Genomic DNA, 21,344 nt, shown 5'->3' on the forward strand with positions numbered 1-21,344 from the left:
GATATGAGCTTCATTTATAGTAAAAAAAGGTAAAAGTAGTCCCCTGTGCAAGCACCAGTCATTTCTGACTCTACGGTGACGTCACATCATGATGTTTTCATGGCAGACTTTTTACGGGGTGGTTTGCCATTGCCTTCCCCAGTCATCTACACTTTCCCCCCAGCAAGTTGGGTACTCATTTTACCAGCCTCGGAAGGATGGAAGGCTGAGTCAACCTTGAGCCAGCTACCCAAACCCAGCTTCCACCGGGATCGAACTCAGGTCATGAGCAGGGAGCTCAGACTGCAGTACTGCAGCTTCACCACTCTGTATCATGGGGCTGCTTATTCTTCATTTATTATTATTTATTATCAACGCTTATTCATTCATGATACCCTTTTCCAAAGCACTGGTTGTGGGAGAGTACTTGTTGGCCTGAAAACTTGCAAAACAATAGAAAAAGCTGATGTTTAAAGGCTTAAAGAGACTGAACTCAGTCCAGATTATGGTTTTCAGCCAGTGGCAGCTTTGCTTTTGCTACACAAAACAACTCTTCAAAGCTGTCAGGAAAAATTTAGGGAGGAATGCAAAACACAAGATAAACTGGGGCGGGGGGTGGGGGCGGGAACCCAAGTAAAAGCTGTCCAATTAATGGCATCTGGCCGATTGCTTCTCTGCTCCTATAGCAACTCCCAGCCACCTGGCAGCAAATTCTTGGATCTCTCAGGTCTCAGAAGTGTTAATAGCAAACTCCAAGATCAGTGAAGTAAAACAACCTGAAGGTAGTAACTTATTAATATCTTGCCAACACGGAGCTTAAGGAAAAGGGTCTGCTTCCTTGGCCACCATCTTGGATTTTTACCCCTTTTCCAAAGCGGATGTCTGGCAAAAAGGGCAAAAGCTTCTCCACGTTACCTGTCTGCCAACCAGAAGAAAGTGAGTTATAATTGAGCCCCATATCAGCATATCTGATTGTGCTGTTGCTATGGAGATCCTCTCTTATTTAAATCCCACAAGGAGTAAAAAACCAATTCCATTTCCCTTCTCTTGTGCAACAAAAGAGCAACTGTTCTCTGGTTATCCTGTATACAGCTACAAAACTGGTACACGCTTATGCTGGATAATGCCTATGTGAACACAATCAGGATTAAGTTCAAGGTCAGGATTTACTCATGGGGGTAAAACAATACGAGGAGAGAACTGTGCCTCCATATTCTAGAAGCAGTTGTCTATCACATTCCTCTTTTTACAGTCCTCTCATTGAGCTGGGAGAAGCACTGCTCCTTTCCAGCATAACCAGATCTTTTTTGAGGGGCATTTGCTTATGCTGTGTTTTCCCATAGGATTGATCCACACATTTTCAGGGCAGTGAAAGAGAGGGCTGCTCTAGTCTTTGAACAAAGTTGGAACAAATCTTGACAATTATTTGAAATTTATTTTTAAAAGGAATCTTTGCAAAATTCTGAGTCCAGAATTTTAAGTTTTCAGTGTGAACGCTTCCTACCCCACACTTCCAAATTTGAAATTGGAGTCCTTTCACAGTGTTTCTTGAGGGCTTTGATTTTGACAACTGTCAGATATGGAGTTTCATACACAGAAAGAGTTTTAGGGGTTTTTTTTAGGGGGAGGATCTCTCTTTTTTTTACAAACTGGGGGGGTCCCCTAAGTTTGAGGATATATTGGTAAGAACATAAGAGAAGCCATGTTAGATCAGGCCAATGGCCCATCCAGTCCAACACTTTGTGTCACACAGTGGCCAAAAAAATGTTTTTTATATATATGTATATATATACACACACTGTGGCTAATAGCCACTGATGGACTTCTGCTCCATATTTTTATCTAAACCCCTCTTGAAGGTGGCTATGCTTGTGGCCGCCACCACCTCCTGTGGCAGTGAATTCCACATGTTAATCACCCTTTGGGTGAAGAAGTACTTCCTTTTATCTGTTTTAACCTGTCTGCTCAGCAATTTCATCAAATGTCCACGAGTTCTTGTATTGTGAGAAAGGGAGAAAAGTACTTCTTTCTCTACTTTCTCCATTCCATGCATTATCCTGTAAACCTCTATCATGTCACCCCACAGTCGACGTTTCTCCAAGCTAAAGAGTCCCAAGCGTTTCAACCTTTCCTAATAATAATAATAATAATAATAATAATAATAATAATAATAATAATAATAATAATAATAATAATAATAATAATAATAATAATAATAATAATAAATAATTTTATTTGTATCCCGCCCTCCCCGCCGAGGCGGCTCAGGGCGGCTAACAACATCCATACATGTACAACAATAGGTAATAGATAAGACTTAGTTAACAGTAAAAACATCTAAACATTATAAAAACCCGTTAATAATTAAAAAATTTTAAAATTCACAGTTTGAGTTAAATTAATCTGGCAGCATAATAATATTCTGACGCTGGTGCCTGCCAGTTTAAGTATCTATACTGACGAGAATCTTGAGACACGGTTACTCTAGGTCCTAATTCAGCAGCCGGCATACGCTTGTGTAAAGAGGACCGTTTTGCAGGCCCTGCGGAATTGGTCGAGATTCCGCAGGGCCCGCACCTCCATAGGGAAAGAGTTGCAGCCCTTTAATCATTCTAGTTGCCCTTTTCTGGACTTTCTCCAATGCTAAAATATCCTTTTTGAGGTGCGGCGACCAGAACTACACACAGTACTCCAAATGAGACCACACCATCGATTTATACAGGGGCATGATGATACTGGCTGATTTGTTTTCAATTCCCTTCCTAATAATTACCAGCATGGCGTTGGCTTTTTTTATTGCAAACGCACACTGTCTTGACATTTTCAGTGAGTTATCTACCACGACCCCAAGATCTCTCTCTTGGTCAGTCTCTGCCAGTTCACACCCCATCAACTTGTATTTGTAGCTGGGATTCTTGGCCCCAATGTGCATTACTTTGCACTTGGCCACATTGAACCGCATCTGCCACGTTGACGCCCACTCACTCAGCCTCAACAGATCCCTTTGGAGTTCCTCACAATCCTCTCTGGTTCTCACCAGCCTGAACAATTTAGTGTCAATTTAGTGGTACTATTTGGTACAGTTATACAGTGGCATTTATACATTTACTTCATTTATTTACCTCAGTAATACAAGCTTTCTACCTTATGGAGTGCTAGAGTGGCTTACATTGGCCTCTTCTCCTCCATTTCATCCTCACAACTGCCTGTGAGGCAGGTGAGGCTGAGAATATATGACTGGCAGGAAGGGGTGCAGTCTACCCTAACTTGCATGTAGGACAGAAACTTAGATTCTGATTGGATGGAGATACTGCTGGGGTACATTCTGAAAGAACCCACCACATTCAAGTTCCTGGCCCATTTGGGGAATCTCATGAGAGATATGGCATAGGAAAACTATGGCATAGGAATAGTCACTGCCTATGGCAGGGGTTCTGGTAGATGAAAGGTATCACAATCTTTTTTGCAATGGTGAAGGCTTGCCAACATGCAAAGAGAAGTCTAGCACAGATATTCAAGGAACCTGCCTCATGCACCCAAAGGTCTCCATTGTGGCAAGAGGACAGTGATGTCAGTGGTCTTTTTCTGAGCCAAAGCACCCCCCCTCGATTTGTAGAAAAGTCTGAAACCTTAAAAAAGAGGAGTCCCCCCAACACCCCCCCCCCCTAAATCCAGGGAGATTCCACATATAGGCCAGGAAGGTGGTTTGAGGATAAAATGGAAGAGAAGAGAATGATATATTACTGTATTGTATTACTGAAGTAAATAAATGAAGTAAATGAATCAAAATAAATACCATTGTATAATTATACCAAATACAATCAATATGTCCAGTTCTCAGTGTGATCAAAACTGTCAGTACTTTAGAGTAAGAGTCCAGGAGCACCTTAAAGTCTAACAAAATTTGTGGTGGGGTATGACTCTTGGCGCAGAGTGATAAAGCTGCGGTACTGCAGTCGAAGCTCTACTCATGACCTGAGTTTGATCCCGGCGGAAGCTGGGTTCAGATAGCTGGCTCAAGGTTGACTCAGCATTCCATCCTTCCGAGGTCAGTAAAATGAGTACCCAGCTTGCTGGGGGGAAAGTGTAAATGACGGGAAGGTAATGGCAAACTACCCCGTAAAAAGTCTGCTGTGAAAACATCATGATGCAACATCACCTGAGGGTCGGAAATGACTGGTGCTTGCATGGGGTTCTACCTTTACCTTTTATGACCTTCAGATCTTTAAATCTGCAGTTACGTAAATCTGCAGATTGGGGCCATGTTGACAGAAGGGAGATTTAGCCCCAAGCTTAGGGGACCCCCTTGGTTTGTAGAAAAGTCTGAAACCTTTCAGAAGAGGGGTTTCTCCAAAGAAACTAAACCCAGGGAGCAGTTATCTACACAAACTCAGGCAGATTTCTCCTGGAAGCCTCCTTCTTTCTGCCTCCTGCTGAGGCAGCCTTCCTGGAAGTGTGTGGGCTGCCCAGGAGAAACACTGACACCCCCAACACTGCTGAAACAACCACTGAGGCAGCAGCATTGGAGGTGGGTTTGGTGGGGAGAGGAGGGGAAACCTCTGCTGTCCCTTCCCTTTGCTACTGAAACTTCTGGTGAGTTGAGCAGCACAGTATTGGAGATGAGGAATGTCTGGGCAGGGCCGGTGTGTGGGGTTCTGCCGCCTGAGACAGAACCCCGACGCGCACCCCCCCACAAATAATTATCGTGTGCACGCTTTGTGCATGCGTGGCATCACGCCCTTGTTTCTGCTTGTTGAGGGGCAGGAAGATTTCTCCAACCCCTCAGCAAGCAGAAACAAGGCGACACTTTCAGTCCTGGGCGTTCGAGAGTGCCCGGGACTGAAAGTTAAGCCTTCATTGTTTCTGTTTGCTGAGGGGCCGGAAGATTTCTCTGGCCTCTCAGGAAGCAGAAACAACACGCTCCCTCAAGAGCCGGTGCCCGAGGCAGCTGCCGAATGTTGCCTAATGGACACACCGGCTCTGTGTCTGGGTATGTGAGTCAAATTCTGCTGTCTCAGTGGAGAATAGGGGCAGGAACTTCTGTCTCCTCTCACGTCTTCCTTTTGCTGCCATTGCATCAGGAGGCAATTGACTGGGCTGCCGGATGTTTGAGGAGAATTGTAGCTGGGGGGAGGGGCTTGAAACTGGGTGGCTAGAGCAGTGGAGGGAGGCTGGCCAGGCATGCACAGCAGTGGGGAAGGGGTGGGCAAGTGAGCCCATCCCCCATGAATCTCTCTGCGGGGGGAAGAGACAGAGAAAAAGAGGAAGAGTGATAGCGAAGGGTGGGGAAAAGAGAGGCAGGAAAGTTAGGAGCGATGTCCCCTCCCCACAAGTTCCTTGCGGAACTCTGCATGTCATATTCTAAATACCACTGGTTGTGAATTATTAAATATGGTTAAGTATGGAATACTATTTTGTGTCAGCTAAAATGCCCTGATAAGATGAAATACCGTGTTCAAATATCAGAGTGAAATATCAAATATTACATTCATACATCTTGGTATGACAAAGACATCAGCTACAGTGAGAGACTTATCTGGTGAATATTTAATACCAAGGATAAAGTGCTGGAGGAAATTACTTTGAGCCTGTAGTGTGGGATGAAACCTTTAGTGGAACACAGAATATTTTGAGAGCACCTATCGTCATCATCCAAGCAATTTCTGTCATGGAGAAACAGACTTACTGTGGGCTAATTCCCTCTGGCTCACTTCGTAATTGCCTTAGCCTTTCCAGCTTTTCTCAGAGAATTCCTGAGGGGAAAACTAAATTCCTTCCGAGAATTCTTTGAGAAACCGAGAAAGACCAATTCTTGGGTAGCCCGTTTCATCAGTCCCCACTTCCCCATAACTTACCATGGTGAGGGAGAGCAGCCTGTATGGAAATCAGTTGTAATTCTAGGAGCTCTTTAGACCCTCACTTGGAGGGTGGCAACTCTGTCCACCATTTTGCTCCCAAATGAGATTTGTGTTATTACTATCGTAGCAAGATTGTTTAGTGTTAACTGACGAGTTAGAAACAGCCAATGTTATTTTATATCACAATCCATCCTAACACGATCAAGTGGTCATAGTTTACTGTCCTCACTCTCTCCTTCCCTCCCTTCCTCTTCTCTATGTTTTTCAGATTATCAGTTTATTAAATGTCTTCACACCACAGAAATCACTGGAGGAATTCCAGGATGTGTAAGTAATGCAGGCAGGAGTAAAACCTAAATCTTTGTGTGGTCCGAGATAAAGGAGAAGAGGGCATTGCACTCTGCAGAGAAAATTAAAATTGAGGAATAATAGAACAGATGTTCTCCTCCTTCTAATAAAAGAGAAGCTCAAGGTAGAATCTGTGAATTTGTTCCATCCTTCTGCTGCCTTTAGGTATTTTGGAAAGCACCCATCACCTATGTTTATGAAAGCAGAAATGGAAAATGTGTGCAAAGCATTCTAGTAGGGGTACTTGAAGAAATGCAGGGAGGAAGTGGAGATCATGTGCACGCATGCAAAGATCTCTGAAAGACTCTACGGAGTTCTGTTTTATTTTCTTTGTGTTGCTCCCTTGCTCAGGAAGTGGCTGTTTCTTCCAAACTCCCTGAGGTATGCAGGCCTTTGAAACATGGATAATTCACTCCGGAATAATCTCCTTGTTAAAAAAAAAAATAGGGATGTGAAACATTTTTCTTCTCTTTCATATTTATTTTGTGATAACCTATGACTCTGTAAAATAAGCTGCCTGGGGATGCTGCAGAGAATTGCTAGTATCCGTCCACTGAGCATTGTCTTCTGTTACCTGGAACACAGTGAAAACCTGACATGAATTAAATTTGAGGCAATCAAAACATGTTTTTTTCCCCAAAGTCCACTTTTCCTGCCTTTTGTGAATTTTCTTCACTGTCCCCAGTTTGTGTCCCACAATATTACACTTGCATGGGCAAACACATCTTATATTTGTAGCACATAGGGTTGCCACGTCATAGTCTCTCACAGGTGGGTGGGGGGGGGGGAGGGAGCTTTCCAAGAGTTGGGGTGTAGCGGGGCAATGTTGCTGCATGCAGCTCTAGAGTTTTACCCAAAATACCAGAGCGTCGCTGCACAATGCCATGACATGATGACATCACTTCTGTATAGTGTCACTATGTCAGGGACATTGTGTCAGGTTGTGGCTGTTGGGGGCAGGGCTCCCTCCCCCACTGGCCAGCTGGCTGGCAGTGCACAGGAGCCCACAAAATCATGGCTTTCCTGCTCTCACGTGGGGGTTGGCAACCCTAGTAGCCAGGGGTGGAATTCTAGCAGGAGCTGCTTTGCATATTAGGCCACACACCCCTGATGTAGCCAATCCTCCAAGAGCTTAATCTCTTGGAGGATCGGCTATATCAGGGGTGTGTGGCCTAATATGCAAAGCAGCTCCTGCTAGAATTCCACCCCTGCTAGTAGCACCTCCATCGGTTTTAAATTATGTTCTTAGGGACTCTTGGCTTCCTCAGACACTTTCCAGGAGTTCCTCCATTGCAAGATCAAGTAAAGGCAAGCATCCATGTAAAACATCTAGCCCACCATCTTTAGATTCAGAGGGTAGCTGTGTTGGTCTGCACTTGAAGAGCTAGATTCAAGTTCAGTAGCACTTTAGAGACCCACAAGATTTTTGGGTTATAAACTTTCAAAGGTCAAAAAAAAACTCTCTTGAATCTAGCTTACAGTCCTTAGTGGTTCACTACAACACGTTGGGCGCATGCGGGGATGAAAAATCATTTCAGTTGTGCGTGAGCAGTAACTGTTGTGTCTCCTGTCCAGTTATTTAGTAATGGAGCTGATGGATGCCAACTTGTGCCAGGTGATTCAAATGGAGCTAGATCATGAGCGAATGTCTTACCTGCTGTACCAAATGCTTTGTGGCATCAAGCACCTTCATTCCGCTGGAATCATACACAGGGTAAGCAAGCTTCTGCAGAAGAAAAACTCGAAGCAAAGAAAATATGTGCATCCTTTCTCCTTCTGGGAATGCCAGCTCAAAGTCCCTGACTGGCTTCAGTTTTATTTCCATCTGTAGGAAGAAATGTTAGGCCAGACTGCTCAAAACAAAAACTAGCTTGGTTCAGATATATAAAGTGCAGCCACCATTGTTTTATCTATGGTTAGTTTGCAAAACCAGGATTTGGCTTACAGATGATCCTTCAGTTCTTGGTTTGTGTCAATAAATGCTGGTTTTTCCACTGCTTCCCTCAAGGAAACTAGGCTTGTATCCTTGCTGCAATGAGGGCCACACTACACAATACAGTTTTTAACAAGCTGAGTATCAACTCCCTGGATTCAGCTCACTTTCTTCCACAGCCAAACAGCAGCTGCGAGGAATGGCTTTTAAAAAATCAGTGAGTGCCCAATTAAAGTAGCTCATTGAGAGGATGAGCTTCTGCCTTCCCCTCCGCTTGGTCCCTTCCCCTTGAAACTATCTACGTTGTTCCATTTTGGAGCTGTACATGCATGGAATCTTCATTAAAAATGTATCCTGTAGTTTGGCCCTGAGAACTAAACTGTGTGTTCTGGTGGCCACAGGTCCAACAGTTTTTTTTTTTTTTTGGAGGGGGAGCATTTTGGTGCTTGAAAAGTTACAAGGGGGAGGTCACCTGGTGCTACCACCACACTGCAGGCCCAGTCAGGGTTGGGCCCTAGTGACTCTTTTTAAACTACTAAATTTTCTTCCAAAATGGCACTGGCAACTATTGGTTGAACAACAATCATGTCCTCTCTTAAAATCTTCCTCTCAAGATATTTGGGTCTTTTAAGTTTATAAAAAAGGACAAGGGGGTTGATTTATAGTTATGCATGGCTTGGAGAAAGTGGATATATGTAATTTTTTCCCTTCTTTCCCCTTAATACTGGAATGCAATGTCACCCATGGTGACTGTTTTATGGAATGGTGATTGTTTTATGATGGAAGAAATTGCTCATTGATACTAGTTGAGATGATGACCACTGTGTTGGATGCCTTGAAAGAGGGACTGACAAATTCATTGGGCATAAGTCTATCAATGTTTTGTTAGCTGTGATAGCAAAAGGAAACTTCTGTGTTCAGAAACAGTATACCTCTGAATTTCAGTTATTAGAGGACAACTGCAGGAAAGGGCTGTGTCCTTCAAGGTTGACTTGTGACCTTTCTGGAGACATCTGACCAGCCCCTGGGAGAAATAAATTGTTGGCTATATCAGGGTGCTTCTTGTGTTTTTGCATGCTTGTCTTATGTTCTCTTTCCCCTATATTTCCAACCTACCAGACCTAAATCAATGCTGCACCCAGTATGTCTTGTAGGTAAGTCTTGTGTCTGCTTTCTTTTTTTCCTTCCTTCCTTCCAGGATTTAAAACCAAGTAATATTGTGGTAAAATCTGACTGCACATTGAAGATTCTGGATTTTGGACTGGCCAGGACAGCGGGCACTAGCTTCATGATGACTCCATATGTGGTCACGCGTTATTACAGAGCGCCAGAGGTCATCTTGGGAATGGGCTACAAGGAGAATGGTAGGATATATACGTGCATATGGCAAACCACATGGGATGGAGTAAAATTAAGGCTACCAATTGGCTTTGCACGTACTGGCAATCCTAAGTTTTTCACCCACATGGAAATGAATATGATCCCCTGCCCAAGCAGCTGGTTGAAAAGCTGTTAACTAGTGATACAGCATGCTGTGGAAAGAAATAACCAAGCTCCATATAAATATAAGTCTAAAATTTAAAAGTCAAAATAATTCAGAACCTGAGTTTTCGCTGCTGTAACCAGTCGACAAAATTAAAAAACATTTGTGACTATGCACACACTGGGGGTATCTGGTTTGATAGGGCAGGCAGAATGACTAAACTTTGCATAAGATGCAGCTGTATCACTGCAGTTGAGAAGTTCTGTAACCACACAATTGGATATAATGTAGCTCCAGAAGCAATGAACAATGAGAGAACCTTGACAGAGCATCTGTACTAGAGAGGAAGCCTTGGCATCCGTTGCAGTTCTAGGAGACTCTATAGATGTGGCCTGAAGCCAGTGAATGCTGACTCTCCAGGCCTTTCTCACTTCAAAATATGGTTCCTATTAAGCATTAGGGTGCTTTCACATGGTGACTGCTTGCAAGTGGATTTTGCTATTCTTAAACAGTACAAATCCAGTTGCAAAGTGTGTTATTTAGTGTGTGTGCAACCTTGGTTGGTTACATATTTTATATTATTATGTGATTCCTGTGTGTAACTCTGCCAGATGATAAATAATAACCAACCAAGCTGTATATGCCTCATAAAGGCAAAAGAATTTGCAGTTGTACGAAATCTAGTGATGGATGACTTTCATCTGAACTAATTTTGAATGGGATAGTTTAAATTAGAATGATGCATATTAAATATTAGGTACTGTTAGGAATGTATTTTCTGCTTTTATAAAGGGTAAATGTTTATTTATTTAAAACATTTTGATGCTGCCTTTCCACTCAACTTAGGGTCCCCAGGGCAGCAAAGGATCAAAAACATTAAAAAACAAACTTTATAAAATATGTATATGGATAAAACAATTTAAAACAACTAAACAAAGCACATAAACAGGAGGGAAGGTCATTGAGGGAACACCAAAAACCCCCAGAAAAGTATTCACTTGCTGGCAGAAGTTGGGGAACAGACCAGTCTCCTTTGAGAGGGAATTCCACAATTCTGGTGCCACAACTGAAAAGGCCCTTTCCATCTGGCCATCCCATATTCAGGCCTATTTCTAAACCAGGACAGCCTTTGAGCCTATTTCTAGAGGGGATGGTAAAACTTTGTCAAATATAGTAGTTTGTTGATATTATATATAGTTGCCAGGCTTAGACTGGCAACCAGTGGGATATTGGGTGGCAGTATGGAGGCAGCTGTCAATGATGGTGTGATGTCATGTCTTGAAATAGAGTTTTGGCCGATTTCTAGAGAGGTATGACATCATATCCAGGTTTTCCCAGGAAGTGACCTCTTGCCTTCAGCCCAATGGGTATTTTTTTTTTAAAGTTTCTCCCAACATCACTCCAAGCAATGGTGGGAAATGAGAGACAGGAGATGCCCTGCCCCCACTAGGGGAGTGGCAACTCTAATGGTAGGGCCAAAGGAATTCATGTTTTGAAACAATTTGGGATTTGTTGTACTAGAAATCTGTCATCTAGCCTGAAGAAGCTGTACGAACAACATGTAAAAAGCAATATATGAATTTGATCTTTACTAGTAGAAGATACTCATAAAATTCCTGTCAAATAACAAAGAGACAATATCCAGTTTCAATCAAAAACCTCAACAAAAAATGTTTCTGAGCTGCAGTTTGGCTACACCTGTCACAGTGCCTAGTCCTTTGCTTTCTTGCAAATGAAGCTCAGACAAAATGTTGGACCCCATATCTGAAAGTTTTGGCCTTTACCGATGGACCCTGTCTATGGTACAAACTTCTTTTGGTTTCATATTACCTTATGTGTCATGGCTTCCCTCAAAGAAGCCTAGGAATTGTAATTTGGCAGGTTGCTGAGAATTTTCTTAGTGATCTCTGATACCCGTGCCCTGACTCTCCAGTACTTAAATTCTTAGTAATCCCGAGTAAGTGAGAATAACTATTAAAAAGCTGTGTTATTATTCAGCAGTTGGAGCAGACACATTGCACTTTCTTGGAAGTATGCTATTGTTATATTACACTACATGACATAGCGCCCTAGTGTGGAGGTTTTGGGATTGAACCTTAATTAGGCTACTGTTTAACTCCACCCCTAGTTGGGCTGCTACAAAATGGCCAGGAATTCAGTACCTGCTATGGTTGCCTACTTCTGCTTGGGAAATGCTTAGAAACAGAGGCAGTAGCTGGAGCAAATGAAGCTCTGAAACCACTTGTAAGGGAGTGACAAGGAAAAGGTTGTGTGGATGGTTGGCGGGGGTGAAATTCTAGCAGGAGCTCCTTTGCATATTAGGCCACACACCCCTGATGTAGCCAGTCCTCCAAGAGCTTACAAAAAAGAGTCTTGCAAGCTCTTGGAGGATTGGCTACATCAGGGGTGTGTGGCCTAATATGCAAAGGAGCTCCTGCTAAAATTTCACCCCTGACATTCGTTGGATATACATCATCCACCTTGAGCCTCAGTGAGAAAGGCAGACTATAAATAACAGAAACAAACACATCATAAGTAGGAGGCTAGCAGCTTGAAGGGTTCCATGATTCAAGACCAGGCTCCAGCCTTTGACTCCTTCCTTGATCTAGAAACAGGAAGAAGAAAAGAGGTTCTACTCTCTTTATCAAAGGCCAGCCTTCCATCATTTACACCCAGTTCTGCCCAATCCTGTGAACTCATACTGTCTGCCAATCAGGGGCCAATTTTGTAGCAAGTCTATTCCCTTCCATGCCTAAAAAGGGACTTAAATAGATACAATTCTAGATAATGGTCCAATTTCAGATGGTGCATGTGTTGGGAGGGGGGAGTGACCCACATTCTTTTATCCCCCGAACAGTTCATGTGCCTCTTGCTTGTGCCTGTCCATTTGAAAGCTAGCCCGTCCATCTGGAAGAAATGAAATGCAGCAATGGATACAACCCTTAGTTTGGGTCCCAAGTGTGGGTAGGAGATGCTGCTGTGAAAAGTATATCAGTGTGGTAATGGGAGATGTGTGATGCTTTTATCAGAAAGAACCTCTCAGATCGACATGCTGGGAAGCAGTGGGAGATTATTTCCTTTGTGCTCAAACAATGTCTTCATCTCAGACGTTCTGGGTTTTTCTTTTCTATTTTTTTAAGTCAGCCCTGCAAACGTGCAGTGCAAAATAGGGACTACAGATGTTTTGAGCTAGGTGTAGCAAGCTTCAGAGAGCAAGGAATGCAGTGGAGATAAATCCATTATATTGCACTTGCTACTGCCAGAAGTAATCTTTTCCCCTTCAGAATAAGATACCTTTTTTCAACACTAAATGCAGTTTTTGGAGGGGTGGGGGGGGGCAGAGACAATCATGAATCCTCTCAGCCTTCTTATTTTTAATGCGTAGAATCCAATTAGCATGCGGCAGCTCTTTAACTAACATCTGACTGCAATCTGCGAGCCAGCAATTAGATTGCTATTTTAGCCTGATTTCTTTGTTATTTAAATTTAGTAATAATGCGGGGCCCATTTGCAGCACACTTTACATTTCTCAATTTAAAGCTGGCGACTTCCTCGAAAGCAGTTATTAGTAGCGGTTATCAGCTTAAAGGGCAGATTTTCCTATTGTAGGTATTAATCAAGGGGAAATGCTTTTAAAAATCCCCGTAATCAGAAAACTTAAAAGCAGCTACCGGAGGAATTAAGGGTGAGCTCTGGTGTCAATTCCAATCCTGAGTTCTGTGTTTGCTGCTGATGTTCTAAAGCATCCCCTTCATGAGCTGAGTGTCAGTGGGAAGGGGATGTTTCATCTGCACACCCCCTCCATTGTTGGATAGCCTGGATAGCCCAGGATAGTTTGATCCCATCAGATCTTGGAAGCTAAGCAAGGTCGGTCCTGGCTAGTATTTGGATGGGGGAAAACCAAGGAGTTCCAGGGTTGCTGTGCAAAACACCCCTGCACATCTCTTGCCTTGGATACCCTATAGTGTCGCCACAAATTGGCTGAGTCTGGATGACGCTTTCCACCCAGAAAACTGTAAACCTCTTGTGAGGGCGGGAACTGATGTGGCCACCAGAAGACTGCCTGAAGCAGGGCAAATTACGTTGTTCTTGTGCTAATTGGGGTTACCATTTCAGTCATCTGAGTACATGCAAATAATTATCGTTTCTTACTAGTGCTGGCATTCGTCTGCCAATAGAAGCCAAACCACGAAGGGGGCAAGCATGGCTGTAGTAATTTAGCCATAATTTACATTTGATATATGAATTCACACCAATACATGGTGTGGTATGATCTATATTCCCCCCTGTATGGTTAATGTCCTTAAAAAGCTAGGTTAAATTTAATTTTAAAAGTTTCCTCTGGTATATATCTCTTCACCAGAACAATCTGCCTGTTTAAGGCTGGTTTCATGCTTTCATTTTCTCTCGGCAGGCACCTGGGTTGATGGAAATGATGTATATTTTACCACCGTTTTGCTTCACCCTGTTCCCTTAAGGCCCTGAGATTGCCCTCCCCAAAAGCAAGAATGGCTCCACTCTGTCAGGCATGCTTTTGCTGTCCTGTGCACCCAGTACCACCCCCTTCTCCCCACCCCCCCACCAATGAAACACTTCACCTTGGTTTCTGTTTAACCCAAAGCAATTGTTGCTTTTGAGCCATTGTTTGTTTTTGTTGGGCAAAAAGAACAAGGGTAAAAAAGAGATGAAATCAGTTTGATAGACCAGAATGAACATAAAACAACACGAAAGTCTGTGTTTAGTGCAGTGGTGAGGTTGTCACTTGCCCACAGTGGGATGTCGTGTTGCCCGACAGCAAGCTGGAAAATGTGCAAGTACCTTTACATTTCCTGACCCAGTTGAGGATCATGGCCACCGCAGCCACCCCCCCCCCCCCCCCCATTCTGTTTTCATTCAGGTTTTCCACCATTTGTTCAGCAATTCTTGGGAAGTCTTGCACAATACTGAAGGTGAAGGGGGCAGGGAATAGGACCAGAAGTGGAAAGAGAAGGAGAATTCATGGCTGTCTCATCATCCATCAGAAGGGCTCTAAGGCAGGAGGTCGCCTGCTGATAAGCTCTATTGCCCCCTGCCACACCAAGCAGCAAGAAGAGGAAAATGTTAAAAATACTTTTAAAAAACCAGAAACCTGCCACCGGCCTCTAATATGTCACTTCCGGGTACAACTCAGAAGGGATAATGGGTAACTCTAGGAATTGCTGGAAACTTTATGGTTTCAACAAAGAGTTACTGGCCTTTCCCAGAAATAGGCGTTGTTAATCCCAGATTGTACGCAGAAGTGATGTGTTGACATTGGCGATGTCACATGACTCCCCCTTGTCCCCACCCCAACCCTCCCACCGGTCGCCACGCTTATCCTAACCATTGAGGATTTTAAAGTTTCACTACAGGTCCCAGGGTTTTGGCCTGAGATCTGTACTGGTAAGGTTTGAATAACAAAATAATCCAAAATGTGGCTGAGTGGATCCTGTGGACGTTCCATGTCAGCAGAGCATTTCCCTGGTGTGAGGCAGTTCAGGGCCATGCTGTGCTTGGGAACTTCCAGTGTAAGTAGAGCTCCATGGAAAAGATCACACTACTCCAGCATTACATGATTTGGCCTAGATTTTGCAAAGCAAGAGATTATTTTAATAGTTTTCCTAAACCCTGAACTTTCTTTGCAAGTATTGGCACTTTATTGAAGGTCTTGTCAAAGTTCCTTAAAAAACCAAAGTATTCTAAAAGTGAGAAGATATATGCTGATCCATGTTGTGGTCATAGCCAAGGTTAAATATTAGAGTATCCAGAATTTTTGTGCATGGACTCTAAACCAGTGAAGCCGTAATGCTTCTATGGAGAGCCAGTTTGGTGTAGTGGTTAAGTGTGCAGACTCTTATCTGGGAGAACCAGGTTTGATTCCCCACTCCTCCACTTGCACCTGCTAGCATGGCCTTGGGTCAGCCATAGCTCTGGCAGAGGTTGTCCTTGAAAGCGCAGCTTCTGTGAGAGCCCTCTCCAGCCCCACCCACCTCACAGGGTGTCTGTTGTGGGGGAGGAAGGTAAAGGAGATTGTGAGCCGCTCTGAGACTCTTCGGAGTGGAGGGCGGGATATAAATCCAATATCTTCTTCTTCTTCTATATGGGATGATTTCACTCCAGTTCATGGGGCTGGTCATCTCAGGCTGGCAATGATCACGCCTTCTCCCTTGGAACTTGCTGTTTTGTCACAAATAAGTTGTGTTAATTTGTTCATCCCTGCCGTTTTCCATGCCACAGCTAATGTTTTGCAGAGCAGCACAGACCTGCATTTCTTCATGTGGTGACAGAATACAGAGGTTTGCTGAACAAGAGCTCCCAAAATTCAAGTTGAATCATATGGACAGTCCTGTGATCAGCTGGGATATTTATTTTATTTATTTATTTTATTCAATTTTTAGCCTGCCCTTCCCGTAGAACAAGCTCAGGGTGGGTTACATCATAAAAACAAACAGTTTAAAAAAATCAATTTAAAATATATGAAATCTAAGATTGCAGAGAACAATAGGTACTAAAATGGCAAATTCTGCCTCACAGACATGGCCTATTGTTCAGGTCTAGCAGATCTTATAGCACTGGGATGGAATGAAAGGGGGAGGCCGATAACAAGTGATGCCCACTGCCTCAACTAAAAGCCTGGTGAAAGAGCTCTGTTTTACGGGCCCTGTGGAATTGAAGCAGATCCCGCAGGGCCTGGATCTCCAGGGGGAACTCATTCCACCAGGCAGGGGGATACTTGCTACTACCTCAACAACCAGATGCCTAAATATCTCTGGGGATGCAGCTATGCCTAACTCAGCACGCCCCATTTTATAGACACTACTTTCTGGTAGCGATTCAAGTGAGCTCAGAGGCTGAACGATGTACTGACCTCCCTCTCGCGAATTGCTGCCATAATGGTTTCCAATGGGCGTGTACCAGACTGGAGTACTTCCACATGAAAGTGCATTCCTGTGGTTTCTGAAGACATTTCCCATGACGGACCCAATCTGAACTGGCCTTTCATTTATGGAATTCTAGGTCAAGTTCTCCAGTTCAGATTTGCTGTTTGGAGTGGAGAGCTGCAGTTGGTAAGACTCTTTATGCTGGAGCAGTCCAAAGGCCAGATCTCGCCTAACGATTTGCAGCTACAGACAATTACGTGATTCCTGTGACTGCAAATGAGTCATGTATGTAGTTTACGGCATACCAGATTTCCCTTTTTGTGCAAGAAGTTTCATGTCTGTTTTGTCATCTGTGTATGCATTGAGAAACCACCATCAGCCGGAGCACCTGACTGCATGTGTATGTGGTGGTATAGATACCCATGCAGGGTACGCACAAATTCCTGCTTGGAAGTCTTCCCTAAAAGTGCTCAAACTTACTGCCTTTTTGCATCATGCACAAGAATAGCCAGGACAGATGAAGTTCTCTGGTGTTTGCCTCTCTCCATTGCAAATTAAGCCCTGTGAATTTGCTGCTACACCGGATTGTATGGAGGCAACACACTAGGTAGTTACAAATGCTGTTGGTTTTGGCTGCTGCTCAGTCACAGGGGCCAGCCATTTAGTAGGAATTCTGAGAGTTGCAGAATGGGCAAGATTAACATTCTGGGCATGCCATTAGTAAGGGATTGCTGAACTGAATGCTTTCAAACTACTGCATTACATTGGGGGTGGGGCAGATTTTTCAAGCACCGTGAGGTGGTTTTCATTTTGCTTTCTTTCAGTCTCAGGTTTTTGTACTGTCAATGAATGCTTTCCAAAACATGAGCATTTAAAACATCGTAATAATTTCGTTTTGGGTTGATGGTGGTGGTAGCTTCCCCTCTCTTTTCAGTGTTCTAAAGCCATTTTATGAGTCTCCTGCATGTTTTTGCTGCAGTGCTTTATCGATAATCTAGGCATATATGAAATAATACTTTAAACTATGAACAATATGGAATACAGGCCAAACGAGATGATATATCTGAAATGTTCAGTCATAGGGGCAATTGGGAGAACTAGCATTCCCAAGCCCAGTTCGGCTTAGGATTTGAGGGGGAGGGGCTTTGGCCCTCCCTTCTGTGTTGTTTTCCCCAGCGTTGGAACCTTGACTCAACACATGTCCTCTAGTTGGGCCCTAAGGAAACTCATTTCACAGAATCCTGCAGCTGTGTGGAAACAAGTTACCTTTGCTGCTGTGGTGTGTATGTATGAATACCAGATTCTCATGAACAGGGCTGATTGCATGGATCTTTCGTGACTGTCAACCAGGTCTTTTCGGGCAGCCGGTGGGGGATGGGGTGAGCTTACTGGGAACTGGGAGTTTCATCACATGTTTTAGCAACGTGCCCATAAGACTTCCAGTGTGACGTGGAAGTGATTTAAGCATGTTGGGAACATCAGGGTGATGCTCTGGTTTTTGGACAAAAACTCATATGGTAGAATTAGCCCAAAAACCAAAGAGTCACCCTTACATCCCTGAGTGCTTATGTCACTTCCAGGTCACGTTGAAGTCTCTTAGGCATGTCACTGAAATGTTGAGCGCTCCTCCTTTGTTTTGGGGGTAATTCCCCTCCCCCAGTCCGCTGATTGGCAGCAAAGAGGTGGGGCCTGGCAGCGGAGGACCCTGCCCCCCACTGGTAGGGTCTGGCATCCCTATCCAGAGAGAAGACAGCAGTTTCTTTTTAAAAAGACTTACCAAGTAGTCCTCTTTGTACATGGGCTGTGACATTCATACATCTACTGCAGTAGAATGGCAACATGCCTTGGGGAGATGGTTCCTGCAGTAGGTACACACAAAGGATATCTGTGCTATCACTCCTCAGGTGGCTAGTCTACCAGTACAGCATTCTGCAGTGGAAACTGGTGTGGACTGGATGCACTTGGCTTGCAGAGGAAGTGATGCAAGAAGAGGTGCCAGGAGAGCTTGGGAGTGGCAAGCAGTGCAACCGCATGACCTAAGAGTTGCATTTTTCAAAGATTTCTCAACACACAAGCAGCAAGAAATCCTCTGAACGTAATGCCCTGGATGCTGTTAGCATATACTAGATGCAACTTTGAACGATTAATTTACAACCACGACCTTCCCGTCCTCCCAAGTTTGAGCCTTAAATCTTCTAAATCAGTAAAATAATCTGACAAAGTTGATCTCTTCTAGTATAACAGACCTTGCGGTAACTTCTATTTATGATGTCATTGGAAGGATTTTTGTGTGTGTTAAATGTTCAATGGAAGGTGCATAAAACTGCTTTCTCTGATCAACCTGCTCTTTTTCCTCTCCTTTTAGGAGCCAAAATGTCTTAGTTAACTTTACCTTCCCTCCCCTTCTCTCTTCATTTCCCTGTCTCTGCTGTTCTAGTGGATATATGGTCAGTAGGATGCATTATGGAGAAATGGTGCGCCACAAAATCCTCTTTCCAGGAAGGGACTGTATCCTTACTCCATTTGCTGCAGTTTTCATCGAAATATTTCTCTCCCCGTTCCCCCCCTGCCTCATCCCAAACCTTTTCAATCAAGCAAATAATATATGGCAGGAATGCAAAGGCAGAAGCAATCCCCTCCCACAAAAAACAAGTTGCATTGGGCAGGTACGTGTCATTATGATTGGAGTCACTAGGGAAACAGCAAGGAAAGGAAAAGCCAGATGTATGAGAAATGATTTCAAGCAGATCTTCAAACTGAAATCTTATATTTGTTAATACCAGTTTATATATTCCTGTAACATGATCACAAGCTTGTAAGTTTTTTCTTACTGACAATGCTTTTTCTTTAAAAAAAATGGCCCATTTTTCTTTTTTTCTTTTTGGCTAAATGTTTTACAAATTGTGATTTTTTTTGGGGGGGGGGGGAAGCATTTGTGGTGACATCATAATCTTTTGCTTGCTAATGCATCGTCATCCCGGGTCTGCATTGATGCTGTATGGACTTGTGTCGATACAACATTTTATTTTGAATGTTTTAACTTACCCATCTGTGGCCTAGACGAGATCCAGCTCTCCTCCAAAGTTTCCTGGAAATGGAACTGCCCATGGATTTTCAAAAAAAACTCTCCTCTCTTTTTCTCTCTCTTCCCTGCATGGGGCCCGTTTATCATTGACAGAATTCTGCTCACCCCCACACCCTTCTCTGTCTTGTCCATTTGAGCTTTGGCAATATTCTTTTTACCATCTCTCAATATGGTAAAAGTAATATTAGAAAATGAAAACAATTATAATAGTTTAAAAAAGGAAGGCGAGTAAACAAAATAAGAACAAAGGGAAGCTTCGCTTTTGTGGGGGAAGAAAAAAAGCTTGTATTACTTGATTTGTGTTGAAAAGGGAAAAACGAATTTCTACCAGCTAGCTAAGAGGGAGGCCATTGTAAAAATTAGCTGGCATGATAGACGTAAAGTGATAACCGCTAATTAATTCTGACTACCTTTTGTTGATTCATATAGGACAATTTTTTCTAACATCCTGAGGTAATTTGCCTTGAAAAGGTGGGGGATTTATTGAAAGATAGGAGGATACCAGCTCCAGAGTGTACAGCGTGCATTCAAAAGTTGGGTTTGGAGATCTGCAAATGAATGGATACTCATTTACTTATTTGTAGAGCCCAGCAGCAGTCATTTGTAGAAAAACAGGTGGTAGAGCTCATCCAGGGATTGTTATGCAGCTGCACCTACTATTCAATGGAGAAGGAGGTGGAACTCTCAGAAAGATTCAAGAATTGCGCTCCTGTAAGCTCCCACTGAATCTGAGGCCTGGAGCCCAGTGTATATGTAGCAAACCACATAAATAAAAAAGCCAGTATTGCTTCTGTGAAGTGAATGCTTCCAATGAAAACTTTTGTCCATAATAATGAAGTGAGAGAAGGTGTTGTTTTGCTGCTTTGTATCAATTGGCCAATTTTTGTCCTGCAAGCCGGGTCTTCTGTGTTTACTTCTGTTGTAAACAAAAGCACTTCTGTTGTAAAGAAACTGTGCTGTCATTTCCAGAAGTGACATCATTGAGTAGATTAAGAACTTTACTTTTGGGGCAAAACTCTATGGTTTGTAGCTATTTTTAGGATAGAGTTTTGCTTAAAAAGTAGAGCATCACCCCAACATCAATGCGCCACCAACTTCCCCACTCACTCCTGGAATGCCCCCCGAATCCCCCATGGCAGGAAGAAGGCACCAGGCAACTCTGACTCTGGCATGGCACCCCTGCTGAGTTTCCTCCTTTTCCCAAACACCATAATCCCTAAGCTCCACCCCCAAATCTACAGGAATTCCCCTGCCAGGAGTTGGCAACCCTACCTTCATCCTTCTTACTGTACAGAGCTGCCTCCCTCATTGAAGTGAATGGGAAACAAACATTGAGCAAACATTTCACATGTTTGTACTAAAGAGCCTGCGAAGCTCTGGACTGGGTGTGCTAAATTTCCAAAAAAAGATAGTGCTCATCCATGTTGTGCCACTCTTGTAAAGCATTCAAAACTGATTGTGTGTATCCTGATGAAAAAAAACAAAAACAACTGGGAAAAAATACGACCATCATATTGTCTTTGATCAACATGAATGGCATTGTGATTCACTGGACATAATTGTATCAAATGTGCGAACCACAGTGCAAGAGAACACAATGCAAGGCTTGGTACCTTTTCTTGGTATTCTTATTTGGTAAAACTAGAGGCTGGTTTCCAAGAGATGCTAAAGATCACTTGTACAGTGCAGCTTCTCAGTGAAGCAAGTACCTGCATAGAGATTAAACACTTAGAAGGGTGCGACTCTGTTTAGGATTAAC

The 21,344-nt window shown here is 43.3% G+C and overlaps 1 protein-coding gene across 5 annotated transcripts in view; it reads left to right on the forward strand.

The window, feature by feature from the left end:
- Positions 1-21,344, forward strand: part of MAPK10 (mitogen-activated protein kinase 10) — a 313,465-nt gene that overhangs the window by 230,965 nt on the left and 61,156 nt on the right. For all 5 annotated transcript variants that reach the window (XM_060247089.1, XM_060247090.1, XM_060247092.1 and 2 more), the window contains 3 exons: positions 6,106-6,164; positions 7,761-7,899; positions 9,317-9,482. In XM_060247089.1, the coding sequence (XP_060103072.1) occupies positions 6,106-6,164; positions 7,761-7,899; positions 9,317-9,482 (364 nt within the window). The remainder of the gene's footprint in view (positions 1-6,105; positions 6,165-7,760; positions 7,900-9,316; positions 9,483-21,344) is intronic.

This window comes from Heteronotia binoei, chromosome 9 (genome assembly GCF_032191835.1).
Source record: "Heteronotia binoei isolate CCM8104 ecotype False Entrance Well chromosome 9, APGP_CSIRO_Hbin_v1, whole genome shotgun sequence".
In the NCBI taxonomy this organism is placed as follows: domain Eukaryota; kingdom Metazoa; phylum Chordata; class Lepidosauria; order Squamata; family Gekkonidae; genus Heteronotia; species Heteronotia binoei.